Genomic DNA, 18766 nt, shown 5'->3' on the forward strand with positions numbered 1-18766 from the left:
TGGTTTATATACTGCAGTCATTGAGACAAGGAATCCCCTCTTAATGTTAGAAGAAGCAAGAATAACCATTGTTTAAATATTTGGGCAATAGTCCACAAACCTAACTAGCATATCTGCCTACATGCCCCTTCTCATCCTCCCCTGGAAAGCCATCCTTTCCTGTTTCTTGCATCACCTCCCTTCCAACATGTCTGTCTGCAGAGCTGGAGGCACCCAGCACTCCGCTCCCTTGGGCGGGATGAGGCTTTCAAACAGACACAGCATCGCCCAGGCAGGAGATTAAAATCAAACTAAAGGGAATGCATTGCACCCACTGTACAAATTAATTATGGGAAGTCAGTGAATGCAGGGATGTGGAAGCCAAAGAATTAGTGAAAATAGAAAGGAAGCAAGAAAAATCATGAAAGACTGTCAGAACAGAACTGAAAAAGTGCATTCTGGATGCAGCTGGTGATTTAGGAGGACCCCAACCTATAGACTGCCACGAGAAAGTAAAATAGAGAATAAACATTTCTGTGTCTGTCTTGTTTCATGTTTTTCCTTAAGCCTCTTGGAGACAGGATAGTTGGTGAGATGGAATTCTGGAATTTAGTCCAGTTCTAACAACTTTCTCTTGAGAAGGAGATTCAGGCATCTGGCTAAAACTCTTCTATTGGATCTTTCATGATTTGTTTCCAGTGTAACTGTTTTAAATATCAACATCTATTTGGTATCTTTTCAAATTCACTGTATTTTATTAGCTGCACTCTAACTTCAGACTTGCTCACCGCTGGCAGCACTGAAAAGATAATTCCCTTAATGCCCTTGATGAAGATCTTACATCATCTTCCTTAAGAAATGAACTTTTATTACTGAAGAATATAAACAGCTCCCGTGATTCTGAATGTAATCTTTTGCCAAACATCATAACAAAGAAAAAGAGGGAGAGTGAAGATGATGGCCAGAATATTTCCATCCGGCTGCAAGTACTTTCAGGGCAAAGGACATCAGTGTCTCTTTTGTACTGATGCTAGCAATATCAAAGCTCTATCCCTTCTGAATTCTGCAAAGAATATTCTGGTGTTGAAGATTCAATTAATTCATCAGATTACCTTAGCAGCAGCAAGGTACTCAGCTGTTTGGCTGAGGAATTAATCTTCTCAAAGGCTTTAAAATGTTTTTAAAAATAAAACCGGATCACTTAGAACACCTTTTCAGGTGATGGTTGTTAATCAGATCTCCTCTGCATCCAGTGTCCGGGCCTAATTGCCTTATGTGACCCCGTAATAAATTGATCTTATTGAATGAGGCTATGCCTGGATTATTTGCAATTGCTAACTTACAATTCTTACAAGGCCTACTTTGTATAGCATGGAGCTGTTAAGATTGAGATGTCTTAATGTAGTTGATACAGCAACAAGCAGCCTTGCCTCTTTTTGTCCTCTTTTTCAATTTAGTGGGAGAAAAAACATGACCCAACAATAAATGCTTGCAGCCTGAAAGACCTACAATATGCTGAGCTGCAGCAGAGCAAGGGAGGGGATGGTCCCTCTGTGCTCTTGTAAGGCCCCACTTGGAGTACTGAGTCCAGGTCTGGGGCCTCCAGCACACGAAAGACATGGAGGTGTTTGCGTGGGTCCAGAAGGGGATATTCAGAGGGCTGGAGCTCCTCTCCTGTGAAGAAAGGTTGAGGGATCTGGACTTGTTCAGCCTGGAGAAGGTAAGGCTCTTGGGAGGCCTCATGGTGGCCTTCCAGCATCTAAAGGGAGAATACAGAAATAGTGGAGAGGGACTCTCTATCAGTACCAGTTCTAGTGACAGGAAAAGAGGCAACAGTGCTAAACTAAAACAGGAGATTTAGTCTAGATATTAAGATGAAATTCTTCACTATGAAGTGCTGGCAAGAGCTGCCCAGAGAAGCTGTAGATGCCCTGTCACTGGAGGCATTCAAGGTCAGGTTGGATGGGGAGCTAGGCAGCTTGATTTGGTGTGAGGTGTACCTGTCCATGGCAGGGAGTCAGAACTGCATGGCCTCTTCCAGCACAAACCATTGGGACCAGCTTTTGCTGCAGTGACCATTAGTTACGCAGTGTGGGATGAGGGCACAGGATATATAGCAGCATCAGAATGTTGGACTTCGTTAGAGCAGACATTGTTCTCTTCATTAAAAACAAAACAAAAACCAAAGCAAATGTTAGAACAAGTATAACAGGGTTCACGTGCTCTGAAGGCCTGACTAACTCACAGTAGGCACTTCAAGATTCTGAGATTAGAGGTACAATTCAGGCACAAAATATAATGATCTATTGTTCTAAACAGGAACTTCATGAAGATATTTCAGTTACTGAGTTGCCAAAGCTGGACTGGACTTTTCTGCCAATACTGCCAGAAATTGAAGTGTCATACAGCTCTATAAACTTTGGTCTGTTTTCTGTAACAGAAGTTGACGTGCCAAGTGTAAACAGCGGTTTCTGTGTGGGAATAACAAAATCTGTAAGAAAACCCATTTCCCACATTTGTTTCTCAGTTGTTTATTTATTTATTTTTTTTCTATTTCTTCTGAATCCCAAACCTTTTCTTTGTACTTGTGAGCTTCCTGGAGATGTTGTACTATCTGCGTTTCAGTTTCTCTTAACATTTCAAACCTCATATGGGATATTTTCTTCACTTCTTCTCACTCAAAAACATAAACAAGATTAACAGTCATATGGCAGCAACACAGATGAGAGCCCTGGTGACTGGTGTTGGACAATGAAAATTATTTAGACTTTGCCTCTGTCAAATTCATTACTTAAGGTTTGATAGAAGCAGAGGAAATTGCCTCTTTAACTTCAGTGGACCTTGTATCTGGTTCAGAAGGCTTAAAACGGTAAAAGACCAACACTGAATAAGGAGTATCACAGTGACGAACTTGCTTTCCTCTTTTCACTGGAAGCTTTGACCGTAAGTCAAACATGGAGTTGTAGTTCTGCTGTTAGACTCTTGTGGTTAATTTTCTTGGTACTTAGATTCCAGTAGAGCTTTCAGCTAAAATGAATGTTACTAATATTTACATATTCAACAATATCTGAACTCCAGATTATTGCATGAGATATATATGAAATTTCATACTTCATTCTAAGTAATGAATAATGCTTTGAAATGCTCTTGGGACATGTAAATATTTTACTCAGTAAACCTGTTGGCATCTCTACTTTCAAGAAGTAGATGTAATATTGCTATTAAACATTCTTTTCCTGATTATTCACAGAATAACTCCAAGAAATGTAATAACATAAATCCATTTCTCTTTGAATTAGTGTTCTCCTGCATTCAGAACTGCAGTTGTTCTCTATATTATCCTATTCAGAACTAAAAAAAGTACACAGTGAAGTTGGAAGTTGTAGAATCACATATCAGATCTTCTGTTATATATTACTTCCTACTGACTGGAAAGCACAAAGCCAGGGGCATTCTGCATTTGTTAATGTGATGCCAGGCACAGATCCTTGCATCAGTGTGGGTGGCTGAGTAAAGTGGCTGCTCCCTCTGGACACCAGGAAGCAAAAGCAGGGAACCATGTCCTATCCTTCTGGTAGGTTTTCCACCCTGTATTGTTCTGCCATAATAATAACTGAATAGTAACTCAGCTCTGCACCTGCAGTGGATTCTACACAGAGAGTTACTTTCGTGTTATGCTTTGCATGCAGCTCTCAGAGATGTCATTTAACCTTTGATTTCTACCTGTTATTTGTTCCGGTAGACGAGCAGGTGTGATTTTGGTACTTTGTTCTGCTGCCAACACCTGTGAATACTGGAGCCAGGTAGTAACATTTTGGGGGTTGTTCTTATTTTCGTGGAGGAGTATTTAGCATGTGCTGCTCTTAGTCTTCCACGTTGACTATGCTGCCAGATGCAATGTGCACTAGTAGGCTCCAGCTGATAATAACCAACTCTGTTTCTGCAATACTTAACTAGAGGTTGCAGCTTTAGGTTAGGGCTTCCCGGACTACTTAACTTCCCTTTCACCAGAACACTCCCTCAAACTTTTTGCATTCATACGGGAAACATATAAATACTGTGTATGAAACAATGCAGCAAACAGATTTTAATGAAACGTTCATGTGAATATACTTCCCCCCCTCATTACAGTTATTGCCAGTGTATGTTTAACTTGCTGATTTCACACACAGCTGTGCAGCCCTTTTGTTACATATTAACTTGAGACCCAAGCTTGCAAGATGCAGAGAGCTTCTGGTTATGTTGAGCTTCTTGCAGGGCTGTGAGCACATGGGTACGCAGCTTGCAGCTCTAGCCCTGAGCCCAGATGACCAAAGCCAATGGCTGCTCCCCACACTGGTGTCTTTTCACTGATTGCAATTGCTTTGTGCTACTTTGCTTTTCCACAGTGTTAAGTCAGGTGTTTACCAAAGGGGCATGAAGCCAATCTATTGCTTAGATTTTGGGGAAATGGATTTCAATGAGATCAAGATGTGGTGCAGCCTGAGCAATGTTAATCACTGCTTTCTCTCTGAAGGCTGCTTTGTGAGAAAGGTATGGTATCGGCCTGTGTTATAAAATCTGATGTATTTGGCACAGAAAACGTATTGCAATTACTGTTTCTATAAAGTTGTTATCACTGTTGGATATGTAGATGAAGACCGCAATTTTCCACTGTTGGCAAGGAAAAGCAAGGGATACCTGTAAGTAGCGAGGTTTAATTCAGTCTAAGAGCAAGGAAACAGATTTACAAGGCCACAGCCCCCACTGTCTCTGTGAAATAACCCAGCTATCATTAAGCAAGCAAGGAGCTAGGCCAGAGGAACAGTTCTGTTCTAGTGACTGCTGAAGGAATCTTACTTTAATGCAAATTGTGTGTTTCTGAGGAATAAGCAAAATAAATACATAAATAAAAAGAAAACACGAAGGAGAAAGAGACTTTAGTTGTTGTTAGTCAGTGAGAGAGGTCTCTATGTAACCTTATGCACGATCAGCCAAGCAAGCAATACTGAGAAGTTAACAGTTGTTTACCCATTAAAAGAAAGTGGGGGAAATAGAAGTTTATGTGACCTAGAGTGGACTGTCAATGACAATGAAGTATTTTCCAAAACCTGAAGTGTAGACAGAGGGCACCACGTGATCTCCTACAAACAAGCAGTCACAAGCACTCCATATCCTTCCTGGGAAAACAGCTCCTGTTTTGGGGTAAATGAGGCTGGGGTTGGTTGCATGTTAATTCTCCTTCATTAAGACGTGTTAGCAAGTTTAATTCTTTCTATAAAGCCTGGATTTCACTCTTGTTTAATACTAGGCTAAATCTGGAATAATAAATTCTCAAAAGCTTAGAGGTTCCAGTAAAATAAGATTTGTCTATAAATTGCATGTTGGTTTCTACTGGTTACGTTGTAGCTTTGGTGCTCTGGGCAGTAGGAAAGCAAGAGGGTGAGAAAAGAGTATGTACTTTACCAGCACATGGGATGATTTAGTAGAAGCTGTGACCTCTTACTGCAAACATTAGGAAATAATTATTTCTCTGGAGAGCCTGCACTCCCTCTGTCCCCCTTTCCTTAGACTTCAGCACAATGAAATATGCAGCATTTTGAATTATTTCCACTTGAATTTAGTACTTCTTTTAAGGGTTGGGAAATAGAGATGTAGAACGTTGTACATGGCACGTGATGGTAGTTATCTGAGTGTTTCTCAGAGTATGATCTGAATTCTGCACGAGATCTGCTTATCAGCTGAAAAACAGCAGGACTTCTGATAAATGAAGTATCTTCTCTTGGCCTGGGAGGGTACTGTAGTATCGAACCTGGCTTGTTAAAATGGAGCATCTTGGACTGGTTAAAAAATATATATATTCTGGAATACGTCTGTATGTGGATCTTTGGGACATTATGAGTTAAAGCTTTCATATAAATCTTGTCTGTGCTCAGAAAATTCCCCGATGCTGACAGGGGGTGTCACCAGCAGCTCAGCTCAACATATGCTGCATATGGCAAAGCAGGAAGACCCGCTGCTTCGCAGGCTGTGAGAGCAGGTTTTAAACCAGCAGCTTTCAGCATTCTGCTAAAGGTTGGCCTCTACACATTGCCCATCCAATTACCAGTAAGGCTGATTAGCTGTTTGAGCACAGATTGGTTTATCACATTCTTTTCTGCATAAAAAATAAAACTGTATAGCATCTGTAGTTGTGAAGTATCTAGCACTCTCAATATCCCTGCACTGAGACTTTATTTGTATTATAATTGTGGTGAGGTGGAAATTGGAACAGAATCAGAATCTGAATACAAAGCAGATTAAAATCTCTACTTGCAGCAATGACTGATTTTAAATTGAATATGACACAGCACTTCATAGAAAAGCTCAATTGACTCATTTTATGGAGAAAGTATTTTCCTGCTTTTCAGAAAACACACTTAAAAATATTTCCCATTTGAGGTGTCACCATAGGTTTTTGCATGTCTTTGTGTTTCTGTTGCCAACCTGCTCCTAGCACCCAGTGCACCCCCACGTCACACCCACACATACCCCCCCCTCCATGATGGCACATCTCTGTCCTTCCAGCCCTTTCCGATTCACAGCACACCTGAGCAGCTCCTGAGACAAATTTGGAGTCTGAAGCCATTTCGTTTCCTGTGGCTCCTGAAAGGAGGACCTTCTATTTTCCTGCCTGTGCTTTCTCCCCTGCCCTTGAATGTTTACCTCCATACCTGCTGTGCATCAGTTTGGGGCAGCTCAGCAAGCTGGCTCACCACAAAAGCACAGGAGGTGGGAGAGGTCGAGGTGGGAAGGGGCCTTTGGAGGTCACCTGTCCAACCTCTGCTTTCTTAGAGATGCCCAGACTGGGGTGCCAAGTCCCACATATATGCAGATTCTGGAGACGTCCAAGGATGGAGACTCCACAGATTCTCTGCATCCTGTGCCAGTGCTTGATCACCCACACAGAAGAACTGTTTGCTGATATTCAGTCACAGCCTCCTGTGCTTCAGGAGGCCCAGCTTTTAATTTATATTTTTATATTTTAATTATATGACCCAAAGTACTGAGGGAAAGGCTGCTAAGGTATTTTGCATTAGAGCTTTATAGCCTGTACCTTATCAAGGCCTTTTTAAAAGGGCCATAATGACTGACAGAACTTGAAGCGTCCATGTGTTGCAGTGTTTAGGCAAGGACAGCTAACCAACATAAATTAACTTTGTAGTAAGAATGCATTCAATCTTTCAGTTCAGAGCTGTCCTGTGCTGTTACAACACATAAATTATCAGTCTGACCTGCAAGCTCCAGCTTAGAAGATTAATGGAATATCATGAAAATAGGCAACTGAGTCTTAAAACAGGCACTTTACTCTGAACTCCTTTAAAAAACTGGATGCTAGGGTTTGTCCTCTGCACCGGTAGATAATGGATTATTTTCTCTGTGGGTGCACTTTTTGTAGCTCTCATCACCGTAAGCATCAAAGTGCCAGAGAAATATTGATGGATTTGTCCTCGCAGGCCCATAGGTTACAAGGTACTGCTCCTATCATCACTTATTTTACACATATGGCACTTTAGCTGAGACAAGTATGCTGGACTGCCAAGGTCAGAGAGAAACAAAATCCAGAATCCCTCTTTCCCAGTCTGTCAGAAAGGCATCTCTCCAGCCTGAGATGCAGTGTTTTTCCAGATAACGTAACATTACTTCCAGGGCTGGTAAAAACACTGGTTGCTTAACCTCAGCTCATGGGGAAAAGGGTGTAGGAGCCACTAGTCAGAAAAATTTCTCATGGCACTAGTTCTTGTTGTCCCTACTGAGGGTAAATGCTCCATTTTGTACCTTGGATATACACAGCAGACACTATCTTAGGCTACTTGAGTTAGATTTTCTTCCTTATCATTATCAGAGGACAACTGCAATAGCTTACAGAGACAGGTAATATTCATTACTTGTCCTGCTGCCCAGAAATAGATATCTACACAAATGAGTTTTCAAGTGAGCATCGTTATGTGTTTTCTCCATCTTTAAAATTAGCTAACTTCTTTTCCTGACAGAAGGAATGAGCAGTTTGATTAAATTTGATCATTCATGTTTAAAAAATATATATATTCCTGATTATAGTGTTACTAGTGAAGGAGTTAAAACATTAACACAGCACCAAAGGAAAAGAGGGATGAGTATTAGCTGGAAGTTCTCAAATAGATTAAATTCATAGCATATATATATATATATTTATTTAAAAGCCTTAGCATTATGAGAAGAGATATTCCCAAGCACGCAGTTGCTACTGTAGCACTGCACCAGCATCCACTCTATTCAGACTGGTAGTTCTTATAGCTTTTCCACTCTGTTTTTTTTTGTTAGTAAACTCAAACCAAATCTAGAAGTTATTGACAAAATAGAGGGAGAATTAGCAAGAAGATTTTTTTTTTCTCTCTCTCTTTTTTTTTGTTTTCCCCTGAAAAAAACACTGCAGAGATGACTCAGTTTTCTTACCAGAAATGTGTCCGTGAACATCACTTGTAGTTCAGGCCATCACAAAGACATTACGTTTGTCATTGCAAAAAAGAGACTAAACAAAGGAAAGTGTTGATAACTAATTGAAAACACCCATGTGGTTCTGGAAGCACATGGCCGGGGCCAGCCTAGAAGCCACCTCTGGTTTCACCAAACCTGATCCTCCCCACAGATTGCTGCCTGCTCGTCCTTTCCTTAATTCCAGTGAGACACTCTCAGCTCTCACCTCAGGAACAAACCAACAGCTGTAATTGTACAGGGCTTTCTGCCCTGTCCACTGGGAAGGCAATGAATGTAAACAGCTGCCTGCCTAGAACCAGCTGGGTATTGCTATTGCATCACATTGGGCTACTTATTCTCCCGAGACCTGTTATTTTATTTTAATAAGCATCAGGAGATCTTACATAACTCTGCATAATTTTTCCCAGTATGGTTTTAGAGCGCTACACACTTCACTTCTAAAGCACCTCCATCTCTGCTGCTGCCTGTGGGACTCTGCGTTCCTGTGGTGCTGCCGTGTCCTTGCTCCCTTCTGCAGAGCCATGAGTCAGGCAGGGGTGAAGGGCAAGGCCTGGGCCTCCTCCTGGGCTGTGGAGCAGTGAGCAGAACCACACAGTCGTAGAGTCACAGAATAAGCCTAGTTGGAAGGGATCCATAATGACTATCAAGTTCAACCCGTGGCTCAAGGCAGCACCACCCAAAATCCAGTTCTGATGTCTGAGTGCTGTCCAAACGCTCCCTGAGCTCTGGCGCTCAGGGCCGTGCCCACTGCCCTATGCAGGCTGTTCTGGTCCTGAACCTGCGCCTGCTGCAGCTGGTCCTCAGCTCTCCTGCCCCTCAAATCCCTTTCTGTATGAATTCTTCATTCTAGTTTTTATTTATTTATTTATTTTGGCTTCCTGGTTGTCTAACAGGGCTCCTTCATAACCCTGGGTAACTTTGGAAGGCCACAGTTTGAAGCAGAGAGGCTGGGACAGCAGGGTAATTATGTGGGAGGGGAAGGAGGCTGATAAAGAGCTCCTAATAGTCACTCTTACATGCTATTATTTCAAGCAAGGAAAATAAACACAGAATGGTTGTGGGGCAGTCAGACAGGAGAGTGAGGGATGAGACATGAAGGAATGGCAGAAAAAGACATGGAGAGAGGTGGAAGAGATGACAAATGGCAGCAGGAAGAGATGACAATTCCAGCTCGCAGGGCTTGTAACAGAAAATCTAGATTTATTTTTTTTTTTCAAGAAAAAATAAAAATATATGTTATGGGAAAATACATATATGTTTTACTGAACTCTTTTTCTTTTTCTGTCTCTTACTTTTCATTTCCATGATCACTTTCCCTCTTATCTCTTACACTTTGTAAGGCACAAAATAAAGGTGGAATTCAGCCTTCCTAATTGGTAACTGGAAGTCTTCTTTATGTCTCAGCACAATGGTCTGTTTATTGGGAACTGCCCTTCTGTAGTACCAGCCATCTCTTCACGTCACGCTGCCTGAATAATGCCTCTTGAGGATGACCAGAAAGAATAGCATCACAGCCAGGCTCTGGGGGGCTGTAAATAGCATTATGCCTGACTGAAAGGCTGAGGCCATCATTAAGTTGCCTGCAGCTGGAGTGGTGTAGGTGGGTGAGTAAGAGCAACTGGGAGACGGGACAATGGTAACCTGGTACACAAGGGTCATTTTTCTTTGGTGGCGTCGTTCCACTGGGCTATTGTGCTCCCCCTAAATTGCATCTCTGTGTTCAACAGAGCTGAGCAAGCTCAGTGAAACAACCTCAGCAAAGCACATTTTAAAGAAAACGTTGAATGACTGGAGCAAAAAGAACAGTTTATTGTGTGTTGTGATTTCGACCGAGCTGTGGCAAACTTCTACTTTGCTCAGTAATTGTCTTTATCTATATTGAACTGGTTGTGAGTTAAGGGCACACGGCTAAATATATGCAATGGGAACTGGCCTTTAGAAAGCAGTATCCCAGCTCCCTGTGCACCAGCAATAATGGCTTTCATTGGGCAAATTAAGAAGTTAATCCATCAGTTTAACCCAGGGTGTCCTTTGAGTGTTTTCCGTAGCAACATGATTCATTTTCTGGAATGGAATTTTTCAGTGCCAGGATGACAGAGCTCTTGAATTTGGAAAATCCCTTTTGATTTGTTATTGCTGATTTGGTTACAGATATACACAAATGGAAAAATCCTACATTAATTTCCCTCACAGTTTACATATAAAATGGACAAAAATTACTTAGTTCAGGTTTTCTTACACAGCCATACTACTCTTTCCTCATTTCTAAGCCATACAAATGGAGATCTTGATCCCGCTCCCATTGAAGTCAGTGGGGGAGTTGCCCTTAACTTCAGTAGATATATGACTCAGTTTAATTCCCCCTGTGGGACCTGTCAGTGTGCAGAGATTCCTCAGAGGTTAATTGCTTGCAAGTGAGTCCTTCCCTGGGATGTAGAAGGAAGGTGCAAATTTCAGAACTGCTGCATTAGCTAAATCCTGCAGCCTAGGAAGGACATTGTTTAAAGCAGGGACATCCCACTTTAGTAATTCTGCATCTTAATAATTAAATTCAGCCACTCATTAACTTAAAGACTATGTTACTTCCTTTGCCATCTTGCTCAATATCTATTGAAGTATGACAGATGTTTTTATCATGTTATCCTGGAAATATTCCTTTTGACTTTTTTTTTTCCACACTCTTTTAAGAGTACAATTAATAATAAAAAAAGACTACTTTAAAATGGGCTTTTAGAAAGTATTTATAAAAGAACCACAAAGGAAACAACAACTGGGGGAGTGGAAGAGGAGATTTCTAAACTAATCAGTCAGAATCATTCTTTAGACTTTTCAGATTTAGATGAATGACTTTCTTATTACTTAACTGTGCTCACTGCTATTCTGAGAAAGCTAAAAGGTACATCACAATTTATTGAAAGTTTTTAGAGCAGTTTCTTCATTAAAAATCTCGATATTCTTTCTCCCACGCCACATTTTTTGTAATCCTTTCCCACCTGTATTACACTTGGAATAATCCTTCTCATTCCCTGTCACATGCACATTAAACCTCTTTCAAATTAGAGACTTTGAGCTCTTAAAACAAGCATTTCATTTTTGTTGCGAGGAGTGTGATCACCATTATCAAGCCATTATTAGAAATCTTATATCTAGTGAATACTGTTGGGTGGATAAAGGAAGGAACTGAAGTAGCGGCTCAGTTCAGTTCCAGCTCAATAGCTTTTTCTGAGGATCCTCCTTCTCTGAGGGGACTCGTGGATTGAAAAGGCCTCCTCTGGATTCCTCTGTCCACATCTAGAGTACTGTGTCCAGATCTGGGGCCCTGAGCTCAAGAAAAATGTGGAGCTTTCAGAATGTGTCTATAGGAGACCATGAAATTGATCAGAGTACTGGGGCACCTCTCTTATGAAGACAGGCTTAGGGAGCTTAGCTTCATTGTGGCCTTCCAGTGCTTAGAAGGAGATTATATACAGGAGGGAGACTGACTTTTTACACAGTCTGATAGTGACAGAAAAAGGGGGAACAGTTTTAAACTGAAAGAGGTGATTTAGATTAGACGTCAGAGGAGTGTTTTTCAGTGAGAGAGGGAGGTGAGGCACTGGCACAAGGCTGCTCAGAGAAGCTGTGGATGCTCCGTCCCTGGAGGCCTTCAAGGCCAGGCTGAACAGAGCCTGATTTAATACCTGATTTAATGGTTGAAAACCCTACCCATGCCATGGAGTCTGAACTAGATGATCTTTGAGGGCCCTTCTAGCTCAAACTGTTTTATGATTCTAGGATTCAATGAAAAGGCTATTCAAAAGGAAGATACAGGAGCATAGGAGCATGAATTCAGTGAAATTTGGGTTTGAACAGCTCTAATTAGGAGTTTTTAAAGGGCTGAGCACAAACCTCTAGAGACAGTAGGGAAGCCCAGTTTATAGTATTGTTGAAAGCAGTTTCACAGTTGACATTTGATAGACACTCTGCCATTTCAGCCCCAACTTCCCCTTCAGAGGCTTCTGTACTGATGCGTGCTGTTATTCCTCCCCAAGTGTAAGACTACACCAGCCATGGTTACTACAGACATTTCCAGTCTTACCCTCCATTTGCGTGTGCCCAGCGCTGTAAAGTACCCAACCCAACACTTCACCCACTTGTTTGAGTCATTCCTAGAGGTTCACTTCTCAGACAGGTGTACACAAAGCCAATCCAGGCAGGTGCCAAGCTGTGCCCTCTGCTGACTGCCCAGAATCCTGTGGTCACTGCCAGAGTTATTTGCTGCCTCATTTGACCTACATCCCTTAAGCCCATTCGTTTGCCTTATCCCCTAAGTACACCATGCCTTGGAAAGGACGTCACTGCTGCTCTCCAGAGATGTAATTACAGTGTGCAGTCACAGTTCTGAAGGACAGGCTGATGGCCTTCATTCCTTTGTCAGGGTGTCTGTCCTGCTGTGAACTGTGCTGCCCATTTGTCATTGTGCCTTTGACCTGAGACACATTCAAACTGTTTTAGTTATATCGGCAAGTCCAGTCCATGTGTAGGAATATGCTTAGACCATAATCATTTTGAGAAGGAAGCACCAATGTTTATGTACCTTTACTGGGCATCCTGAAATGGGACTGTATGACAGACTCACACTTTTTTTTTTTCCTATAGTATATGAACACTGCTCAGAATGAGGGTGAGTTCACCCTGCCATGTCTGAAGAAAAGCAGTAAAAATGTGGCTGGTCCAGGATAGTGGGGCAGCCTGGGAGCATAGTGTGTCTATGAACAAACTTCTCTTGGAGAAGAAGAGGCTCCAGGGAGACCTTATGGCTCCCTACACTGCCTGAAAGGAGGTTGTGCTGAGGAGCCCAGCCTCTTCTCCTAGGTAACAGCATTAGGACAAGACATAACAGCCTTAAGCTGCACCAGGAGAAGGACACCAGGGAAGGGTCAAGTTGGATGTTAGGAAAAACGTATCCAAAAGTGTGGTTGAAAACTGGAATAGGCTGCCCAGGGAGGTGCTGGAGTCACCATCTCTGGAGCTTTTCAAGCGATGTGGAGATATGGTACATGGTTCAGTGAGCAGTACTGGTGGTATGAGACGGCTGAATTGACTGATCTTAGGGATCTTTGTGATTTCAAACAAGCGGGGTTTACCAGGGCCGTGTAAGGAAGCGAATCCTCGCGTCCTCGCTCAAACTCTCCGCCGGCAGCGCAAGAGGAGCCGGGGGAGCGGGGTGTCCTGGCTGTTGGGGGTGTCCCTGGGGCCGCCCCGCCCCCCGTCCCCGCCCTCCTCCCATCGCGGCGCCCGCTGCCATAGCGATGCGGGAGCGGGCAGCGGCGGGGCCGGGTGCGGGCAGCGGGGCCGCGCGGCTGCCCCCAGGTAAAGGCGCGGGGCTGGGCGCGGGGTGGGTGCGCGCTGCGAGCTGCGCTTCTTTCCTTACCGATTCCTTTGCGTTGAATTTGTTCCCTCCCGCTGCCGCCCGCACGTTCAGGTGCAGAAAGCGGCTTTCTTGGGGAAGTTCTCCGCGGGGAGCAGCGGCGGGTTCTCGTCTTTACGATTTTTTCGTGTTTGTTTTTACTTTTTTTTTTTAAATTATTATTTGTTGTTATTATTTTCCCCTGAGCGTTGCGGGCCGGGGCCCGGAGCTTTGTCCGCTCCGCGGTGCGGGGTCGAGCGGAGCCCCTCCACGCAGGGCGGGCTCACGCTGCGACCGTGTGAATGGAGGGGATTAAAAGCGGCGATGCGGAGGATCTCCGGCGTCTCTGTGAAACACGAGGAAACCCTTTTATCCCCGGAGGTTCGGAAAACTCCTTCTAAAGTTGCACTCCGGAGGGAGCTGCCGGCCCCAGCGCCGCCTCGCTCCGTGCGCTGCCCTGCGGCTGCTGGCCCCATTCTTATGGAGATGCGCAGCCCCGCTGTGCCCCGCGGAGGGGGGAAGGGGCCGCGGCCCGGAGGGACTCAGCCCCCGCCCCGCCTGGTTGCCCGGAGCCACCTCTCCCCCTCTCCGAGCCCTCAGGCCGCCCGGCCCGGGTTCAGACAAAGACGAGGAGGGGGCAGCGCTGCTTCCAGCACAGCCGCTGCTCGCCGCGGTTTGGGGACGAATCCCCGCAGCCCGTGGTGCCCCGCAAGCCTCCACCCCACGTATCCCCCCCTGGAGGCCGTGTGGGTTACAGCTGCCGGCACTGCCTGAGGCCAGAGCTGTGCCCCCCGTGTCACTGCGGGGTTACCTGCAAGGGGACAAAGGTGGCTGGGAGTCGTGCAGCCAACCCACAGCAGCAAGTGCTGGGAAGACATGGGTCTGTCCTTACACTGTTTGAGTGCTACGTTGTAGTCTGTGACCAAGCTCAATCCTTTCAATGAAACTTCCCGTCTGTGTTGCCAAACAGTTTTTTCTCTCTAAATTTGTGTGAGGATTACACGTAGTGTTCTAAGGTAGGTGTGGTAATACTGCTGAACTTATTAGCTCATTAAGTTTTAGAAAAACAAGCACATACTTAAATTATTCTGGTCTCTTAAATTGCCAACAACTGCAATGATACTTTGAGGGTGTTATTAACGTCCTCTCCCTGCTGCAGTGCACCTTTGTGCGGCTGGAAGGAGCTCCTTGAGCTCACTCGTGTCATTAGTTCTTACAGTGAGGTCCAAACTTCTTTTAGCAGGAGACTTTGTACTGAAATTTCCCTAATGGTCACCTTTGTGTTCTTGGCACAGGCGGTGCAGCCGGAGGAGCTCAACTCGGCTGGTGAACGTGGGAGCAAGAGGAGCTTGAGTGCAACAGATGTGGGTCAGGCAGCGAGGGCAGCTGCCGGGGATGGCAACGTGGCTGTAAGCTGCCCCAGCCTCCAGCTCCATGCCATCGAGGGCATGACCACATTTCAGAATGGCTATGGGAACAGCAACGCCATCGCTTGTATCGTGATGGATAATAAGGAGCCTCCGAACTTGACGACCTCTGTCAGTCATAACGGGGGGTACAGCACCAGTGGATGTTGTGAAGAGGAAACACAAGATGAGAAAATCAGCCCTTCCAAAATCATGCGCTTCTTCTCCACCCCTCGGAAACGAGCGAATTCCAGCTCTGACAGGCCTCGCTCTCTCATTTTGATGGGCAACTCTTCCACGTGGAATGCTTTATCTTCCATCAGGAAAATGGGATCTTTCAAGAAGCTGAAATCATCTGTTCTGCAAGGGATTCAAGCAAAGGAGTGCCCCGATATCCTTAATGAGAATGGTGTAGGCAAACACAACTCAAATGGGGCAGTGGTGAGAGTTCAGACTAACAGGTTTTCCTATTCGGGGCCTATGCAGGATTTCCAGAGTGCAGTGGATGGTTTGGTGTCCGACTGCTCTGATGCTGAGGAAGGTGATGAGTCCTTCCTGAGGAACACTCACCGCTCACGCAGCATCCGACGGGCTTATGGTGCCGGCCGCATCAACCTGCTCGACACGGATAAGGCTCAGAGCCACCACAACGGCACCAGAGCAACATCTCCTGTCCTTGCAGAGCCAAAGATCTGTGAGATTTTGGTGAAGGACTCAGAAAACAACAGGATCATCTATCGGAGAAGCAAAAGTTCGGATAACTTGAACTTTCTGAAAAAAAGCTCGTTCAAAAGGAAGTCCACCTCAAACCTGACCGACCTCAAGGCTGCGAATGAAAAACAGATGCCAGCAAGGACTGTGAGCGTTACTTCTGCTGACTCAGACAAAACAAATGGGAACCCTGAGAGGAGATCCAAGCGATGGAAGAGCCCCATCAGGGCAAAGGATTTTGACCGAGTTCTGAAGCTTGTCAGTAATGTTACAGATGTTGCATGGAAGAAGGATGGCTCTAAGAGCACAGCTCCTTCTCCCAGTGAGCCGTCCCAGAGAACAAGGTCAAACAGCAGACTGCATGATGACTACTCCCGCAGGGTTTCCAGTAGCACAGATCATGACAGAAAGAGGTGCACCTCCTCAGCATCTAGTCTAGATTCTTCATCACCAGGAACACCTTGTCTACAAAGCCCTGTGGCTGCTCAGGATAAAGAGGCTGAAATGGATGTAGCTCGTGCTGAAGACAAAAACCTCAGTACATCTTCAGGTATCGCGGAATCTGATTTATTGTCCCCTACTCTGAGTGACATCGGGCCATTTCCCAACGAAGTGTTTGATACAGACTCGGACGAACCAAAAGCCTCCCAGCAGTTTGCATGTGATGCTGAACATCCTCACATCCCTGTCAGGCCGACTGCTCCAAAACCTCAAAGCCCCAGCACGGAGAAGATGATGTGCAATATGGATTTCCAGTGCTCAAACCATCATAGCACACTGTCGTTGAGCTCCACGGAGAGTGAGGAGAGAGGTGAGGTTGGGCCAAAGCTGAGCAGGAATCCTGTCTGCTTCCAGGACACTGTGCAAACCGTGTACTATGATGATGGAAATGAGGACAGTGGCATCAGCAGTCACTCTCAGCTGAGCCTCAATTTAGCCCCTGGTGCAGAAGAAAAAAAGGAAGAGGTAAGAAAGAATGCAGAATCCTTTAGAAGTTATGTATTTATCCATCAGGTTTTCTCTTTATTAATGCAAAACAATGCAAACAATGCAAAATAACCGGAATACTAATGGCTATTGCAGCTTGTTATTGCTAAAATACGCTGACAGAAATTATTTTCTTTAATATATTCTCTTTGGAAGCTAACACCAAATTATTTTCCCTTTGTGCATTAGCATCCAAGAAAGTTTTGGCAGCCAAGCTGTTCACATCCATTTTCAAGGGCAGCTTATTACACCCTGCAGTTATACCAGCTTGTCATGTGGGCTTGTCAGATTGTACCAGCCCGGGCAGGGTCTGGCTATGTTTCTTCCAAGCCAAAAGGTCTCTAAGAAGCCTGTACATTTGGAAATAGTGTTGATTCAGTGTGAAATGCTTCTCCTGTGGCAGCCTTGCAGAACAGGATGGTATTTGTAGAGCAGTATGTCTTGAAATATATGATAGAGAAAGTTAAATGTTCGGTTGTTGTCAGTGTTTTCATTGTGCATCAGTGGCTATGTTGAGTGTAGGCTACTTGGATATTTGCTTGCCAGCTTTGAGCAGCAGAGTGTGTTGCCACTGAAGCATTAAAGAAGCCACCAGCACCCCAGTATATCCAGCTGATATTTCATACCCCCAGTAGATTAGTAGTAAATGCAGTCCTAAAACTGAAGCCCTGTGGAGGGTCTGTGTGAAAATCATTTACAAAATTAAACTGCCAGCGCTTTTAAGCCACCTTGGTTTGACTTAATGTGTCATATACCTTAGCTATGCGCACACTTCGGCCTTTCATGCTAGTCTAATCATGTCTGAGAAGCCATCTTACTTTTAAAAGCCTGGTGGGGTTTTTACAAACTAACTGTGGATGGTTACAGAACTCACTGATACTGCCAGTCTGCTGGAGAAGTGCAAGTTTGCTTTCTGTAATGGTTACAACTATGGTAAGACTGGAAGATAAACCCAGTATGTACAAACACTGGGGTCCTGGGATCATTCCTCATCCAGAGTCCCAGGGCTGCCACATCCCTCCATCCCTCCATCCATCCATCCATCCATCCATCCATCCATCCATCCATCCATCCATCCATCCATCCATCCATCCATCCATCTTTCAATACCCTCACATAGGGGTGTGTTTGGGGAGACACTTCCATGCTGCCAGAGGGGTGAGAAGCTGTGATGCATCCATGTGCCAGTGATGCCTCTCAGAAGCAATATGGGAGGATTAATGCTACTCATCCACCATCTAGTGGTGATCTGGGCTCATGACACAAGAGAAGTTCAGCTCGTCCTTCCCCTTGATTCCCCAGAAACAAGGATGCCTTTCAGAAGTTCTTAAATGAATGTCAGCATTGGATGGATAAAAGTTACTACTGCTGTAGTTTGAATGCCACATTCTGTTGTTATCTAGCATGCAATTTAAACTTCATATTAAAATATATTTGATGTTATTTGTGAGTGCAATTTAGTGCACTCTTAAGTTGTCTAGAGTATGCTGTGTGCACTGGTACCAGCTGTTTGTGTGGGGGATGCACAGATGGTGTAGCATGGAGCCCTTCAGGAGATGAAGGAAATGACAGTGACAACGGGGATAGGTCTAAATGGTGCAGCTGCACCCAGATTTCTATTCTGATCCAAAAAAACAATGTTTTTGGGGGTGGGTGCAGGTATAGATGGGAAGCATGAGGTGTGCAGGACAGGGTGACTGCTGTCATATTGTGCAAGGGGTGTAAGTGCTGCCCTCTCTTTTTCCAGACCTGCTTCCCACTCCATGCACAACCCTACAGCCATGGCACTCAGCATGAG

At 44.5% G+C, this 18766-nt stretch overlaps 1 protein-coding gene across 8 annotated transcripts in view; it reads left to right on the forward strand.

Moving 5' to 3' along the window:
• The window catches only part of SPATA13 (spermatogenesis associated 13), a 130361-nt gene that overhangs the window by 76374 nt on the left and 35221 nt on the right, over positions 1-18766 (forward strand). For 5 of the 8 annotated variants that reach the window (XM_085555437.1, XM_015852092.3, XM_085555457.1 and 2 more), the window contains one exon: positions 15160-16947. In XM_085555437.1, coding sequence (XP_085411563.1) covers positions 15160-16947 — 1788 coding nt within the window. Of the gene's footprint in view, positions 1-13749; positions 13828-14487; positions 14881-15159; positions 16948-18766 lie in introns of those variants that run through there. The other 3 variants (XM_015852093.2, XM_085555467.1, XM_085555453.1) reach the window with 2 other exon arrangements.

Source organism: Coturnix japonica, chromosome 1, assembly GCF_054131305.1.
Source record: "Coturnix japonica strain WE chromosome 1, WE-NBRP24, whole genome shotgun sequence".
NCBI classification, from domain to species: domain Eukaryota; kingdom Metazoa; phylum Chordata; class Aves; order Galliformes; family Phasianidae; genus Coturnix; species Coturnix japonica.